Source organism: Macrotis lagotis, chromosome 4 (genome assembly GCF_037893015.1).
Source record: "Macrotis lagotis isolate mMagLag1 chromosome 4, bilby.v1.9.chrom.fasta, whole genome shotgun sequence".
In the NCBI taxonomy this organism is placed as follows: Eukaryota; Metazoa; Chordata; class Mammalia; order Peramelemorphia; family Peramelidae; genus Macrotis; species Macrotis lagotis.
The window spans coordinates 75,158,932-75,170,689 of record NC_133661.1 but is presented as its reverse complement, the minus strand read 5'-3'; the positions used below and the strand labels follow the sequence as shown (position 1 = coordinate 75,170,689).

The window sequence follows — 11,758 nt, the reverse complement described above, 5'->3', positions numbered from 1 at the left end:
GGAATTTTTATCATCTTCTTTTCTTTCCTCACTTCTTAAATTGGAGGGGAGAATATGGCTTCAAATAAGCTTTGGACAGGAAATCAAAAGAATGCTGTCTTACAATAAAGAAGTCAAGTCACTTTACATCTTTGTCCAACAGAGTGAGTTCACAATAAGCAGCAACCCTTTTTCCTAGTTGACAGGGTCAAATGCTGTGAATTTGAAAGAACTGAGCCCTGGGACCAAGAGTGGCTCCTCGAATTTCCCAGTCCAGTATAGCAGGCACACTGAAGGCAGTCCCAATATTTAATTTGCTTTCAGTAAGCATCCAAATCAGTATAAACCAAAGAACTGAGGAACTACCTAATGGCACTTAGGTATTATCTGAAATAAAAAGTTCAGCTCTTCACAGTCCATTCATCACTTTAGTAAAAGCACAATGCGAGTATAAATGTACAAAATCCCTAGCATTGTAGAACTCTCTCCCAGAGGCCTTCCAAATTTCAGATCTTGCAAATACCCTAATATGAGATAGAGACAAAATGAAACTTTAACTCCAGGTGGCTTTAGGAGCTAAAAATCAGACAGGACAAGTTCCAGGAACTCTCTGATGTGGCATTAATCCTCTAGGGAAGAGAGACAAGTGACAGGGCTCAAGAGGACAACAGAGTGAGTGGATGGGTGCTGTAACCATCTACAAAGCCTTAGCAGTCTGAATATCCTAAGTTCTCCCCCTCCAAACCAAAAACAACCCAAGGAGGAGAGAACATTAGGAAAATTCAATGCCCCTTTAACTCACTGCTTCGAAAAGTAAAAGTGGCCAGCAGCTTTTTAACTTCCTTTTATAAGACAAACCCAATGAAACCATTTAATTTAAAGAAGCCTCTTTATTCAGAACCAGAAGGAGCTCGACTTTTCGCTCTATAATCTGGAGCAGGACACCTGGTCAAAGATGACGAACGAGAAGTTGTGGATGTTGTGCTGCTATGTGTGGCACTGCCCTTCCTTGAGGGAAGCTCGGCTGGGCAAGGAAAGGCAAGAGAACTGCAACAGGTACTGGCAAGAAGTGGCGTTGGCGACGACAACCACACTTGGAAAAGCCTTTTCTACCTCCCCTCCAACATGAACCGGAAAGACTAACGCCAACCATGGAGGGGTAACAGGGCAGAGGGAGCAGGGCAGTACCAAGCCCTGGGATGATGTCGTCTCATTTCCCAGACCTTCGCTCCTCCTGGTGTTTGGTGATTAGGTATTTGAAGAACTCATATACGGACCATGCAATGGCCGTGGAGGGGATCTGGTAAATGACTCTGGCCTGCACCCCTCGGAAGTAGGCAGTCACTCCACCTACTTGGTACACCGTCCTGAAGGCACTGGCCATGCCTGAGATATGTCCACTAATATTTGAGTTCAAAGCCAAGGATTCCTGGGTATTGAGCAGTGTTTTGCAAACGTCCAAAGGGGTAGTGAGGGCAGCAGCTACAGCTCCTGCGCAGGCCCCAGAGATGACATGAGAGCTGGGGTCATACTGTCTGTGTGGGTTAAAGTGCTCTTGCAGGAATTCATAGGTCATGAAGTGAATGGCTTGGAAAGGGACGTTCATGGTTAACTGGGTGGTGTAGCTGCGGTAAAAGGCTCCAGCCCCTTCATTCTGCCACACTGCCCGAACACAGTCTGTCACCCGATGGTATGGAGAGTTGTACATCTGCATCCTCTGCTTGACCACTGATGATAGCCAAGGAAGAAGGGAGGAGACAACCGACCCAGAAGTGGTAATGTACAGGTTCAGATTCCCAAGTCAGCAGAGCAGCCGATGAAAGAGAAAAAAAAAAAGAGATGGATAAGCTACCAATTCTGTAAAGAGAGACTGAGAGTGGGGGATGAGAACATGACAGATTTTTCATTCAGTTCTAACTGGATATCTTACAAATACTCATAAGCCAATTAAAACATCCTTACAGTTCATGAACTTAACAATAAGCCACTTTGTGGAGAACACTGTTCTTCCTAAAATTACCCATATCCAAGCTAGAAATGTAGGGGAATCAAGGTTCCAAGACTCTGTAGTGGAGGATCACTGGACTTGGGCTCAGTACCTAGCCTCCATCTCTTACTAACTTGAGCACATCATAGCCTCTCTGAGCTTCAGTTTTTTCAGCTGCAAAATGAGGCTAATTTTTAACTACCTACCTCAGAATATTGATATGACAGACAGATAGACAATAAAAGGCTTTGTAATAATTCAGGTCTATATAAGATATTATTATTATTGATGGCAATAACAAACACAGACTTAACACTCCCAATCCCTTCTCCAGATGTAAGAGCAGCTAACTCTCAGTTACAGAGACTATTTCCCTTCTGGAGAAGTTGCACAAAGAAACTTTGGTACCGAAAAGAAAAGAGCAGTCGGCCAGAAAATTGAATTCTGATATCAGAGCCCCTCCCCTGCCCAAGGAGAGAAGGCTAAGTGAGTTCAGTGTGTCTGTATGGCTTCTAACCTGTCATCAAAGTGGCTAAGCTCTGGAGATTCCCACCACCTGGCCTTAGCCCAAGCAACATAAGGTCAACCCAACTGTGCCACAGATAAATCCCATTTATTTATAGCTATATGGTTGCCTCTGTTCCCTACTGACCCCTCTGACTGAGGAGGTTAAGATATTCCTCTAAGAAAAGAAACCAAGACTTGATCTTCACTTCTCATGTGAAGAAAACAGCAGGACACTCCTAGGCTTCCAAGGCTGTTCAAACCTGAGCCCGCTCCCCACAGATAGACCCTAAAAAGATCAGCAATTTCCCCATGAAGATTTCCCATCCCTCCCAGATGCAGTGTCACCCTACATCAGCCCCATGAAGCAGAGAACATGAAGGTGTCGGCCCTTCAGGACCAAAGGGTGTGGACAATTGAGGTGCCATCAGCTCTCTTTCCCTCAAGAAGTCGAGGGACTCCAGAAGAGCAGAGATCAACTCCCTATTTAGGGAGAAAGGTGGGAAAATTGTTACCTTCTGCTGGATTCATGGCTGCATCATGGAGTAATGTTGCTACACATCCTGCTGCGCCTGTAAAGAAGAAAATAACTGCCACATGTGAGGCCAGGAGAGGGGGAGAAGAGCACCAGGGCTGGAGACAGGAGGGCCTGCTCTCAACCCCTTCCTCCAGTTCCTCCTAGCTTTGTGGCCCTGGGCAAATCACTTAACCTTTCTCTTCCTCCTTCTCCTTGTCTGTAAAATGAGGGTAATGACAAAAATGTCCTAAAAACTTGACAGAGTTGTAGGAGAATGTCTATTTATCTCTGTAAGCCAGTATGACTGAGATCCTAAGATGAAGTAGGATCTATCAAACACCACTCACTGTGTCCCAAAAGTCATCCAGTGCCGATCAGAGGAAAGAAAAGGGAAACTGAGGCTATGCCAAAGTAAGAACTCAGAAATCAACAGTCTTTAAAATCTAGAGCTGAATGATTCCACCAACTTGACAAGAGCATGCCAATGCAAGTCAATTGACAGAGCCTATGGAAAGAATACTTCCTGGCACTGACAAATCTGTCAAGAGGCCCAGGTGGAAATCCAATGAAAATTACCCAAAGATATGCCAGGAAAAGCCCTTTTATAGAACTGAAGCAGCTTGTGACTTCTGCAAATAGCAACATGAGCTCCCCAAGAGCTAGTCTGATTATATAAATAAGGAGTCACACAGGGATGGAACCTCACTTGTCTCCCTGTCTGTACCCCTCCTTCACCTCCATTGCTTATGCCACAATCCATTCTATTTTTTTTCAGGGTTTTTTTTTTTTTGCAAGGCAAATGGGGTTAAGTGGCTTGCCCAAGGCCACACAGCTAGGTAATTATTAAGTGTCTGAGGCTGGATTTGAACTCAGGTCCTCCTGACTCCAGGGCTGGTGCTCTATTCACTGCACCACCTAGCCACCCCCACAATCCCTTCTTAAAATCTGAACAGACTCTAAAGCTCTAGTATTATCCCCTCATCCACTTCAGGCCCCAAAGTCTTTGTTCTTCCATAACTCACATGCCTCTTTCTGCCTGTCCTGTAAATTCTCTTGATAATTATTCCAAACACATGCTGAAGATGCATCTTTTTCCAGGATAGTTAGCCTCTAGTTTTTATGAAGATCTAAAAGGGAGATGGCTCCTACTTCCTAGGCACAGTCAATAAATATCTCCTGAGGACCCAGTCCATGCCAGGCCTTGCGCTCCTGGTTCGTCTCCTGTACCACAAGTAACCCTGCCCACGAGACACAAAAACTGCCAATTCAAGGAATGATGCAGAGATGAGTCATTCCATGAATGCCCCCAATTAGCATGGTGCCAGAAATTCTAACTCCATGAAAAAAGAACATGGAGTACATGGAAGAGGGAAGAGGAAGGAATTCTAAGAGTGTTGTTGAAGTCAATGGGTTTTAAGAACACATGAGGAAATTCAAGATTTGCTAGTGCTTCCCCTCTAATCTGGCCTAATCTTGCCCAGAGCTTCAGTTCAAAAATGTTTTGAAGCACTTAAATGTTGAGAGCAGCAAGAGGACCAAAGAATATATTGGGGGGAAGGGGGTTGGGGGGATTGCAGCACAGGAAGGATCAATACCATTGGCAATATGGCTATTGCCCCCAGGATGGATTACATCACTCAATGTCTTTTTTAACTTTTCATAGCAGGCAAAATAAAGGGCATGGGCAGGCCCGGCACCCGTTGCAGTGATATTCAGCCCCCGCATGGGCCTCCAGAGGCCTTCGGTTCGCACAATTCTCCACAGGGCCTCCAACACATTGCGGTATCGAGCAGCTGGGTCTGGCTGTAAGCTCTGCATCCGGGTCTGAAATTACAGAAGAAGAGTGATGTGAACGACATCAGAGAGAAAACCATCCTCATCCCCACCACACAGAAAAGTTCCCCATAAATGAAAGGGCCTTCCACATGAAGTCATGCCATGCTGATCACTGCTGATCTTCGGGAATGATACCGGGCTTCTGGCTCCAGTGCTCTCCAAATCGACCAGTTTTTCAGAGCCCTGTGTCCACTCTTGCTCTAGTCAGCTCTGAGCCTGAGGGTAGAACACCACTGAGAACAGCAGGGCTCTAGATTTACAGATGTGTCCCTTAGCAGAATCTCAAAACGAATTATACACATGAGAACAAAGAGGCTCCCTGCAATTCAGAGAGGGAAGTTTCCTTGAGCCTCCACTGAATTAGATGCTTGATATCCAAATAAATTCAAGTTATCTGAGAGCTCTTCTACAAAATGGGTTTCTAATTCAATTTGACAAATACTTATCTTGCACCTAGTTCCTACCCACACATTACACCATCTAATGAAAGAACGGTTAATAATTTTGACAAGCAGCAAGATGTCTTAGATTCTCTGGAGTGGGAAGAATAGGCTCAAGCTGGCAATTTGGTTTCCAAGGGATTGCCTACATTGTTTTATAGAAGAAAAGGGGACACATAAGACTATGGTCTATTTGAAAACTATGCTCTTCTGAAACAACAAGTGGTTTACATTTACCTGGAAACCAATTCTAGATGGTAAAGTTTCACAAATCATTCTCATGAAGAAGATGGAAAAATAAGGATTAGACTAGAATTAGATTCAGACCTGGTTGGATGGCTGGATGCAAAAGGAGTTGCTAGTGGTTCATGGCAGTATAGCTGGAGGCTTCCAGTAGAGTACTAAAGGGTACACAAGGTGTGTGGCCTTGTTGAACATTTTTATCAGTGACATAGATGACATGCTCATCACATTTTCAGATCCCATAAAGCTGAGAAGAATGGCTAGACAGAGTCGGGTTCAAAAGGATCTTGATAGGCTGAAGCACTGAACTGGATCCACCAAGATGAAATAAGGATAAAGTAAAGTCTTATCCTTGAGTATAACAAATCAACTTCACCAACACAAGTTAGGAGTGGTGTGCTTAGAGAGCAATTGTTCTGAAAAAGATCTGGGGTTCTAATGGATTGCAGCATCAATGAGTCAATATTGTGATGAGAGAGACAAAAAGATGATGTGTCTCAGACTGGGTTAAAAGAGGCTGAGCTTCCAGGAAGAGGGAGATAATAATCCCACTGTAGTTTTAGCCTCTATCTGCCAGAGTATTAATCCAGTCCTAGTTACCACAGTTTAAGGACATTTCTAAAACAGAGAGACACTCCAGAGAAGGGCAACCAGGGTGGGAAAGAGCCTCCAGTCCGTGTCACATGAGGATCAGTTGCAGGATCTGGGCATATTTGGCCTAAAGAAGCCTCAAGGAGGCCATGACAACTGCCTTCAACTATCTGAAGGGCTGTCACATGGGAGAGGGATTCCACTTACTCTGCCTGGCCCCAGAAGACAGGCTCAGGAGCAATGGCGAGAAGTAAGCCAAAAAGGCCTCTTCAGGCCTGATATCAGGAAAAACTTCCTCCTACAATGAAAGCTGTCCAAAAGAGGAGGGGGCTGCCTCAGGAGGGGGCACACTTTCCTTCCTTGAAGTCTTTCCCTTGCTGGGAATGTTAGCCTGGGGATTTTGTGCAGTGAGGGGGCACTCAAGTTTCTGCTACCAGCTGGCAAAATGCCAAAATGGTCTCAGGAGGCAGAATACGGCCTGGAAAACAAGAACCCCAAGAGTTCTCACGTGAGCCATAACTGAACCAAAAATGTGGTTGAAAATGCCATGCCCCACTGGTAAGAATCCTCCTGTGTGGTCTGACTTGAAAAACCCTCGCAGACCACAGTCTCCTCTTGGCAGGTGAATCCGCTGAAGAGCATTCTGCAGCCCAGACCGCTGCCTGTTCCTCTTTGGGTTATAAATAAATGCCTGGAGACCAGAAGTCTTCTGGATCATCTTCTTATATTTCCCTCAGGGCCCAGAACACAGAAGTCATTGAATAAATGTCTGTGGTGTTGACTTGAAAACATGCAACATCAGGTAGACCTGGGGGAACCATCAACTCCTTACATTGTATAACTGGGGTGACACTCACACAGCTGCCAATGAGCCAAGCTATGCCTGAACACAGTACTCTGTTTAAAGCTGAAACATTTTAAAATCTAGCTCCTTTCCCCTATTCTTCAAATCTCTGGCCTCAGTTGGGTCCAAATAGCTGACCCTTTGTGCAAGGTCAGTGTAATCCAAAAGCTCTACCCCAGAGTAAGCAACTGGAGTCCACGGGAGGTTAGATTAACTGGTCACTAATGAGAGCGCTCAGCAATCCACATTCCTCCGGAGTCCTTTCCAAATGGACAGTCACTATGGATGTGGCTGAAACCTAGAGGGGTGGAATCCCAGAGGATTATACAAAGATATACTGAACCATCCTTAACAATAAGCCACTCTTCTTTTCCATGGAAAACACAAACATATTTACTAATCTTTCAGACCACCAGAGGAAGAACTATGCAGCTAACTGGCTGGCACTGAGAGGACAGGGTAATTGGTGAACAAGATGGATAATAACCCAAATGGATAATCAAAAACTGACAGCTGGGGCAGCAAGGTGGTGCAGTGGATAATGCAAGGGCCTTGGAGTCAGGAGTACCTGGGTTCAAATCCGACCTCAGACATTTAATAATTACCTAGCTGTGTGCCTTGGGCAAGTCACTTAACCCCATTGCCTTGAAAAATCTAAAAAAAAAAAACAAACCAAAAACAAACTGGCAGCTACTCAAAAATAAGTATAAAATTATGTTAATCAATGGAATTAAGAGGCCACTGATCATTGGATAATAAAATTAGAGCTGGAATAGAACTCGAAATTAATCCAGTCTAATTGTTTGATTTAACAGATGAAGAACCCAAGTGTCAGAAAGGTAAAGTGCCTTGCCTACTGAGTCAGGAGTTGAACCCTGTTTTGGTCTCCACATTCAAGGCTCTTTCCATTTTATTCCTTCTCTGAAGATTGGGGGAAAAGATTTCAAAATTTCTTAAGGATTTTTGCTAGAGTCAACTTTATATTTAGGCAACCTATCTTTGAGAAGTTTTTTTACCACCAAAAAAGAGGAAAAGAAATCAGAGAATAAACTGATTTCAGTAACTCTAGATTTATACCTAAACACCATTCAAAAGGTTCACTCTGGTGAATGGTGACTCCTTTAAAATCTGAGAGAGGTGCCCAATGAATATAGCTTTGCAAACTTGTAGGTAAATAATACCAAGCTTTTAAGAAAATAGAGGCCTCTCCAAGTGTGAAGTAGATTCCTGGTCTCTCTGAGTAAAGCCTCCTTGGTCAGAACTGTACTCCAAGTTACTTATTTAGTAATAACCCAGGGAGCACCCCATCAATGTGAGTAATGGGTCTCCTGAAGTGGTGACATTTAAATTCTTAATTCTTCAAAGTCTGAGTTATGGTAAAATACAGTCACTGGTTCATGCCCAATGGGAACATGAAGTGAGATTGCCAGTAATGTGACCACTTTTTTCTTATATCACCTAGGACCTGCTATAGCTGATGTTGACAGGGTATTTTTTTAAGATTTCCAAAGTACTCTACATGTTATCTCCTTAAGGGTTCACAGCAATCCTCACCGCAGAGATGAGGTCAGGTCTCAGAGAAACAAAGTAACTTGCCTGTGGTCACACAGCTAGTTCCTGGCCTTCCTGACTCCAATTTGCCCCCTATGTCTCTTACTCTTACAAAAATTAGATCAGAACTGCCGGCTCAATTGTACTTATGATGGCTTGAAGTCATCGAATTAGATATCCTCTGACTAAGGATGAATAACCTAGCTATTTAACTTAATAACCCTCTGGTTGTCTTTAAATAAATAAATATCCAATTTTTAATTTGTTCTTATGTTAAATGATCAAATGGGTTTTTCTGGCCTTAATAAGATATGTAAAAATTTAGAATGCCTAGGATACCACAGGAAGAAAGCTATATTCTTTGAACTTCCTAAATTCATGCCATTGGAGAACATTTTTGGTGAGTTTACACCTCAACTGAGGTGGGTTCTCAGAAGGTTCATAAACAACCTTTTTGAATGTCATCTCCATTAGAGATCATCTCATCTAGTACCCTCATGAAAACTAAGGACCAGGAGGTCAAGACCTCCCCAAGGCCAAACAAGTCCATTCTTACACATATCAGCTGGGATCAGAACTTGGGCTTTCTTACTCCAAGTTGGTGTTGTTTTCCCTAGAGCTCCCTTAAAGAGATGATGGTGCTAGGATGAACATCAAAGACCCTTCTGATAACATGTATCCTGGTTTTGCAGGCATGCAGATGGGAACCAGGATTTCTTAGGCCCAACCTCCTCACCTGGCTCCTCTACCCAAACCACACACCCTCCAACTATATAGATTACAGGGCTCTAAGTGGTATGGCTGGTTTTGCTCTGCCTGGCTGTGGTACGAGGTTAGGAATCTCTGGTTCATGCCCCTCATAGATTTCAAGCCAGCCTGATCTTGATAAGGCATGGGAGGGCTGTGCAGGTTTGGATGCCAAGAGGAAGTGACAACTTTCAGTTATAGAGCTGCTGTGAAAGTCCTCGCTTTGGGGTAAGGATGTGTGGGCAGAGGGCTGTTCCCCCTTCTGCTTTTCTCCTTCCATTTGTAATGCACTGGCTGGGAAAGATGTCAGGGAAGGCTTCTAGAAGAAAGAACAAGAACTGCATTTCCATGTGTGTAATAGGATCTAACATCCGCTCACAAAGTGTTATCTATGGTTAACCTACTTCTCTCCAGTAACTTAAGATCTAGCATTAGGGAAAAGGGAAAAAAAATTATTCTACTTAAAATAACCTATGTATTGCTTGAAGACAGTAAAACTTCCCTGGGGGACTATTTTTCTCCAAACCAACAAGATGAGAGAATCAAGTAGTGAGACTTTTTTAAACTCTAGAACTCCTCCATCTGAACAAGCTCTGTCCTTCAATAATCATCACCTTGGGGTCTATACCCTTATTCAATTTGTGCTATCACTGAGTTAAAGCATTCAAGGACCTCCACCTGGAAGCTTTCCAGGGTTAGTTTCTGGACTGCATAAAGAAACCAATCTCATTATAGTTATCATCTCCGAACAATCTTACTCAACCTCAACAGCTACAGTGGTCACCAGGCTTCTCTCTGAATAACTTAGGACAATCTCTGAGTTCCCAAATTTCGCACCCTGAAGGTGTTCCAAAGGAAGGACAGAGGGACCTGACAGCTATTCTTGGAGGAGTGTGTTCTGAGCAATGGCAGCATTAGTCTTGCAAGGTGACACTTCTCAACTGAAAGCAGGCATTTTAGGCTGTTTGTGAAAAACTCATTTCATTTTAGAGCCACTCATTTCAGTCATTTTCTGAATTGTGAAATGATTTGCATTGCTCTTCCTTGGTCTGTTTCTTAATTTCCTGACACTTTTCTTAAAATATGTAGCACCTTGAGTGGGATGAAGTAGGCTAACAGTCTTGAGTACAATTGCTTTACAGTTGGACCATGCTAGTTTTTTCAAATTTAATTACTGACTTCTTCTAAGTAAACATGACTGTGAGTTTGAATCTTTTTTTTTCCAATTTTTTTTTCAATTATCTGCTCTGTGTTTCTACGATTTTTCCTTCTGTTAAACCATGCTAGATACTTGTCCCTCCTGAATTTCCCAGGCTCAAAGAATGTTGGAAAGGATTTTAGAGATCACTTCAAGGCCCAGGGGAAGAGAAGTACTCATCCAGGGTCACACAGCTAGTTAATGGTAGGATTGGATCTAAGTCTAGCATTCAGGTTCCCCAGGACAAGGTTCAGAGCGTCATTTTTAACTTTCTCCAGTTTATTGAGATTATATAGAATATTTAACATTGGTAACAGGGTAAGATCACAGATTTAGAGCCGGAAGTCACCTCAAGTGCCAATCTAGTCGAAGATTCTCATTTTACAAAAGGAGAAACTGAGACCCAGAGAGGCTACATAATGTGCCCGAGTTCGCAGAGGTAAAAATCTGCAGAGAATTTTCTACAGCAAAGAAATATTCAGTCTGTCTTGTTTGTTTTGCTCCGGGCATCCCTGCCCAGAGTGCCGGCTCCTCCTGTCACCCATCAAACCTCCACGAGTCCGTCCTGGCTTCTGTCCGGCGACAGGTGACGCTACAAACCTCGGCCGGTGCGGCGGCCAGCGGAGCCGCGCCCCCCGCAGTGGGGCCGGGGCCGTGGGCACTGGGTGCCCGCCTGTACCAGGCTGCTGTGCGGCCGGGCCTCGGGCTGCCCCTCACCTGACAGCTGCTCCGCCGGCCTCCCCTCCGGACAGCGGCCTGTGCCCGGGGCCGGCCCGCACGTGCGGGAGGAGGGGGCGCACGCCGGGCCCTCGGCCTTTTAACCGCCGGGCCGCGCTCCGGGGCCGACCCCCGCCGGGCCCGGCCCCGCACCGCGCTCGGCCCCGGCCCCGGCCCGGGCTGCGGGGCGGCCGGCGGCGCCCGGCTCGGGACTCACCTTGACACAGTCGACCGGGTACATCACGCAGTGCTCCAGGATGCCCGCCACGGCGCCCGCCGCCATGTGGGTGGTGACGGTGGCTCCGGCCGGCAGCGCCTCGTAGTCCGGGTCGGGCTCCGGCTCCTGCCGGGCCGGCGGCCTGCAGGCCCCGGGCTCCCCGCCGCCGGCCCCCCGGCCCGCGCCCCGCTGCAGCCACCCGTCCAGCAGCGCCGACTCCCCGGGGCTCCGCCCCGGCCCGGCCGCCGGCCCCCCCGCCACGCCGCCGGCCCCCCCGCCCCTCCAGCTCCATCCACCCGGGCCAGCCGCGGCTCCCCCCCCTGCGGCCGACGCCGCCGCCTCCCCCCGGCCCTGCCGTGTCCGCTCCGGCCGCGGCCCAGCCAGTGC

General features: G+C 46.0%; 1 protein-coding gene across 2 annotated transcripts; it reads right to left on the bottom strand.

Moving 5' to 3' along the window:
* Window positions 1–849: 849 nt before the first annotated feature.
* SLC25A28 (solute carrier family 25 member 28) lies at window positions 850–11,518 on the bottom strand. Of its 2 annotated transcripts, none has more exons than XM_074233177.1 (4): window positions 11,372–11,518; window positions 4,583–4,811; window positions 2,986–3,042; window positions 850–1,707 (listed from the first exon to the last, which is right to left on the bottom strand). In XM_074233177.1, the coding sequence occupies exons 1-4, from the start codon at window positions 11,435–11,437 to the stop codon at window positions 1,190–1,192; spliced, it is 870 nt and encodes a 289-aa protein (XP_074089278.1). In that variant the 5' UTR covers window positions 11,438–11,518; the 3' UTR covers window positions 850–1,189. The 2 variants fall into 2 exon arrangements, with proteins under 2 accessions (XP_074089278.1, XP_074089279.1); XM_074233178.1 differs by lacking the exon at window positions 11,372–11,518 and adding an exon at window positions 5,591–11,059.
* Between the last annotated feature and the right edge of the window lie 240 nt (window positions 11,519–11,758).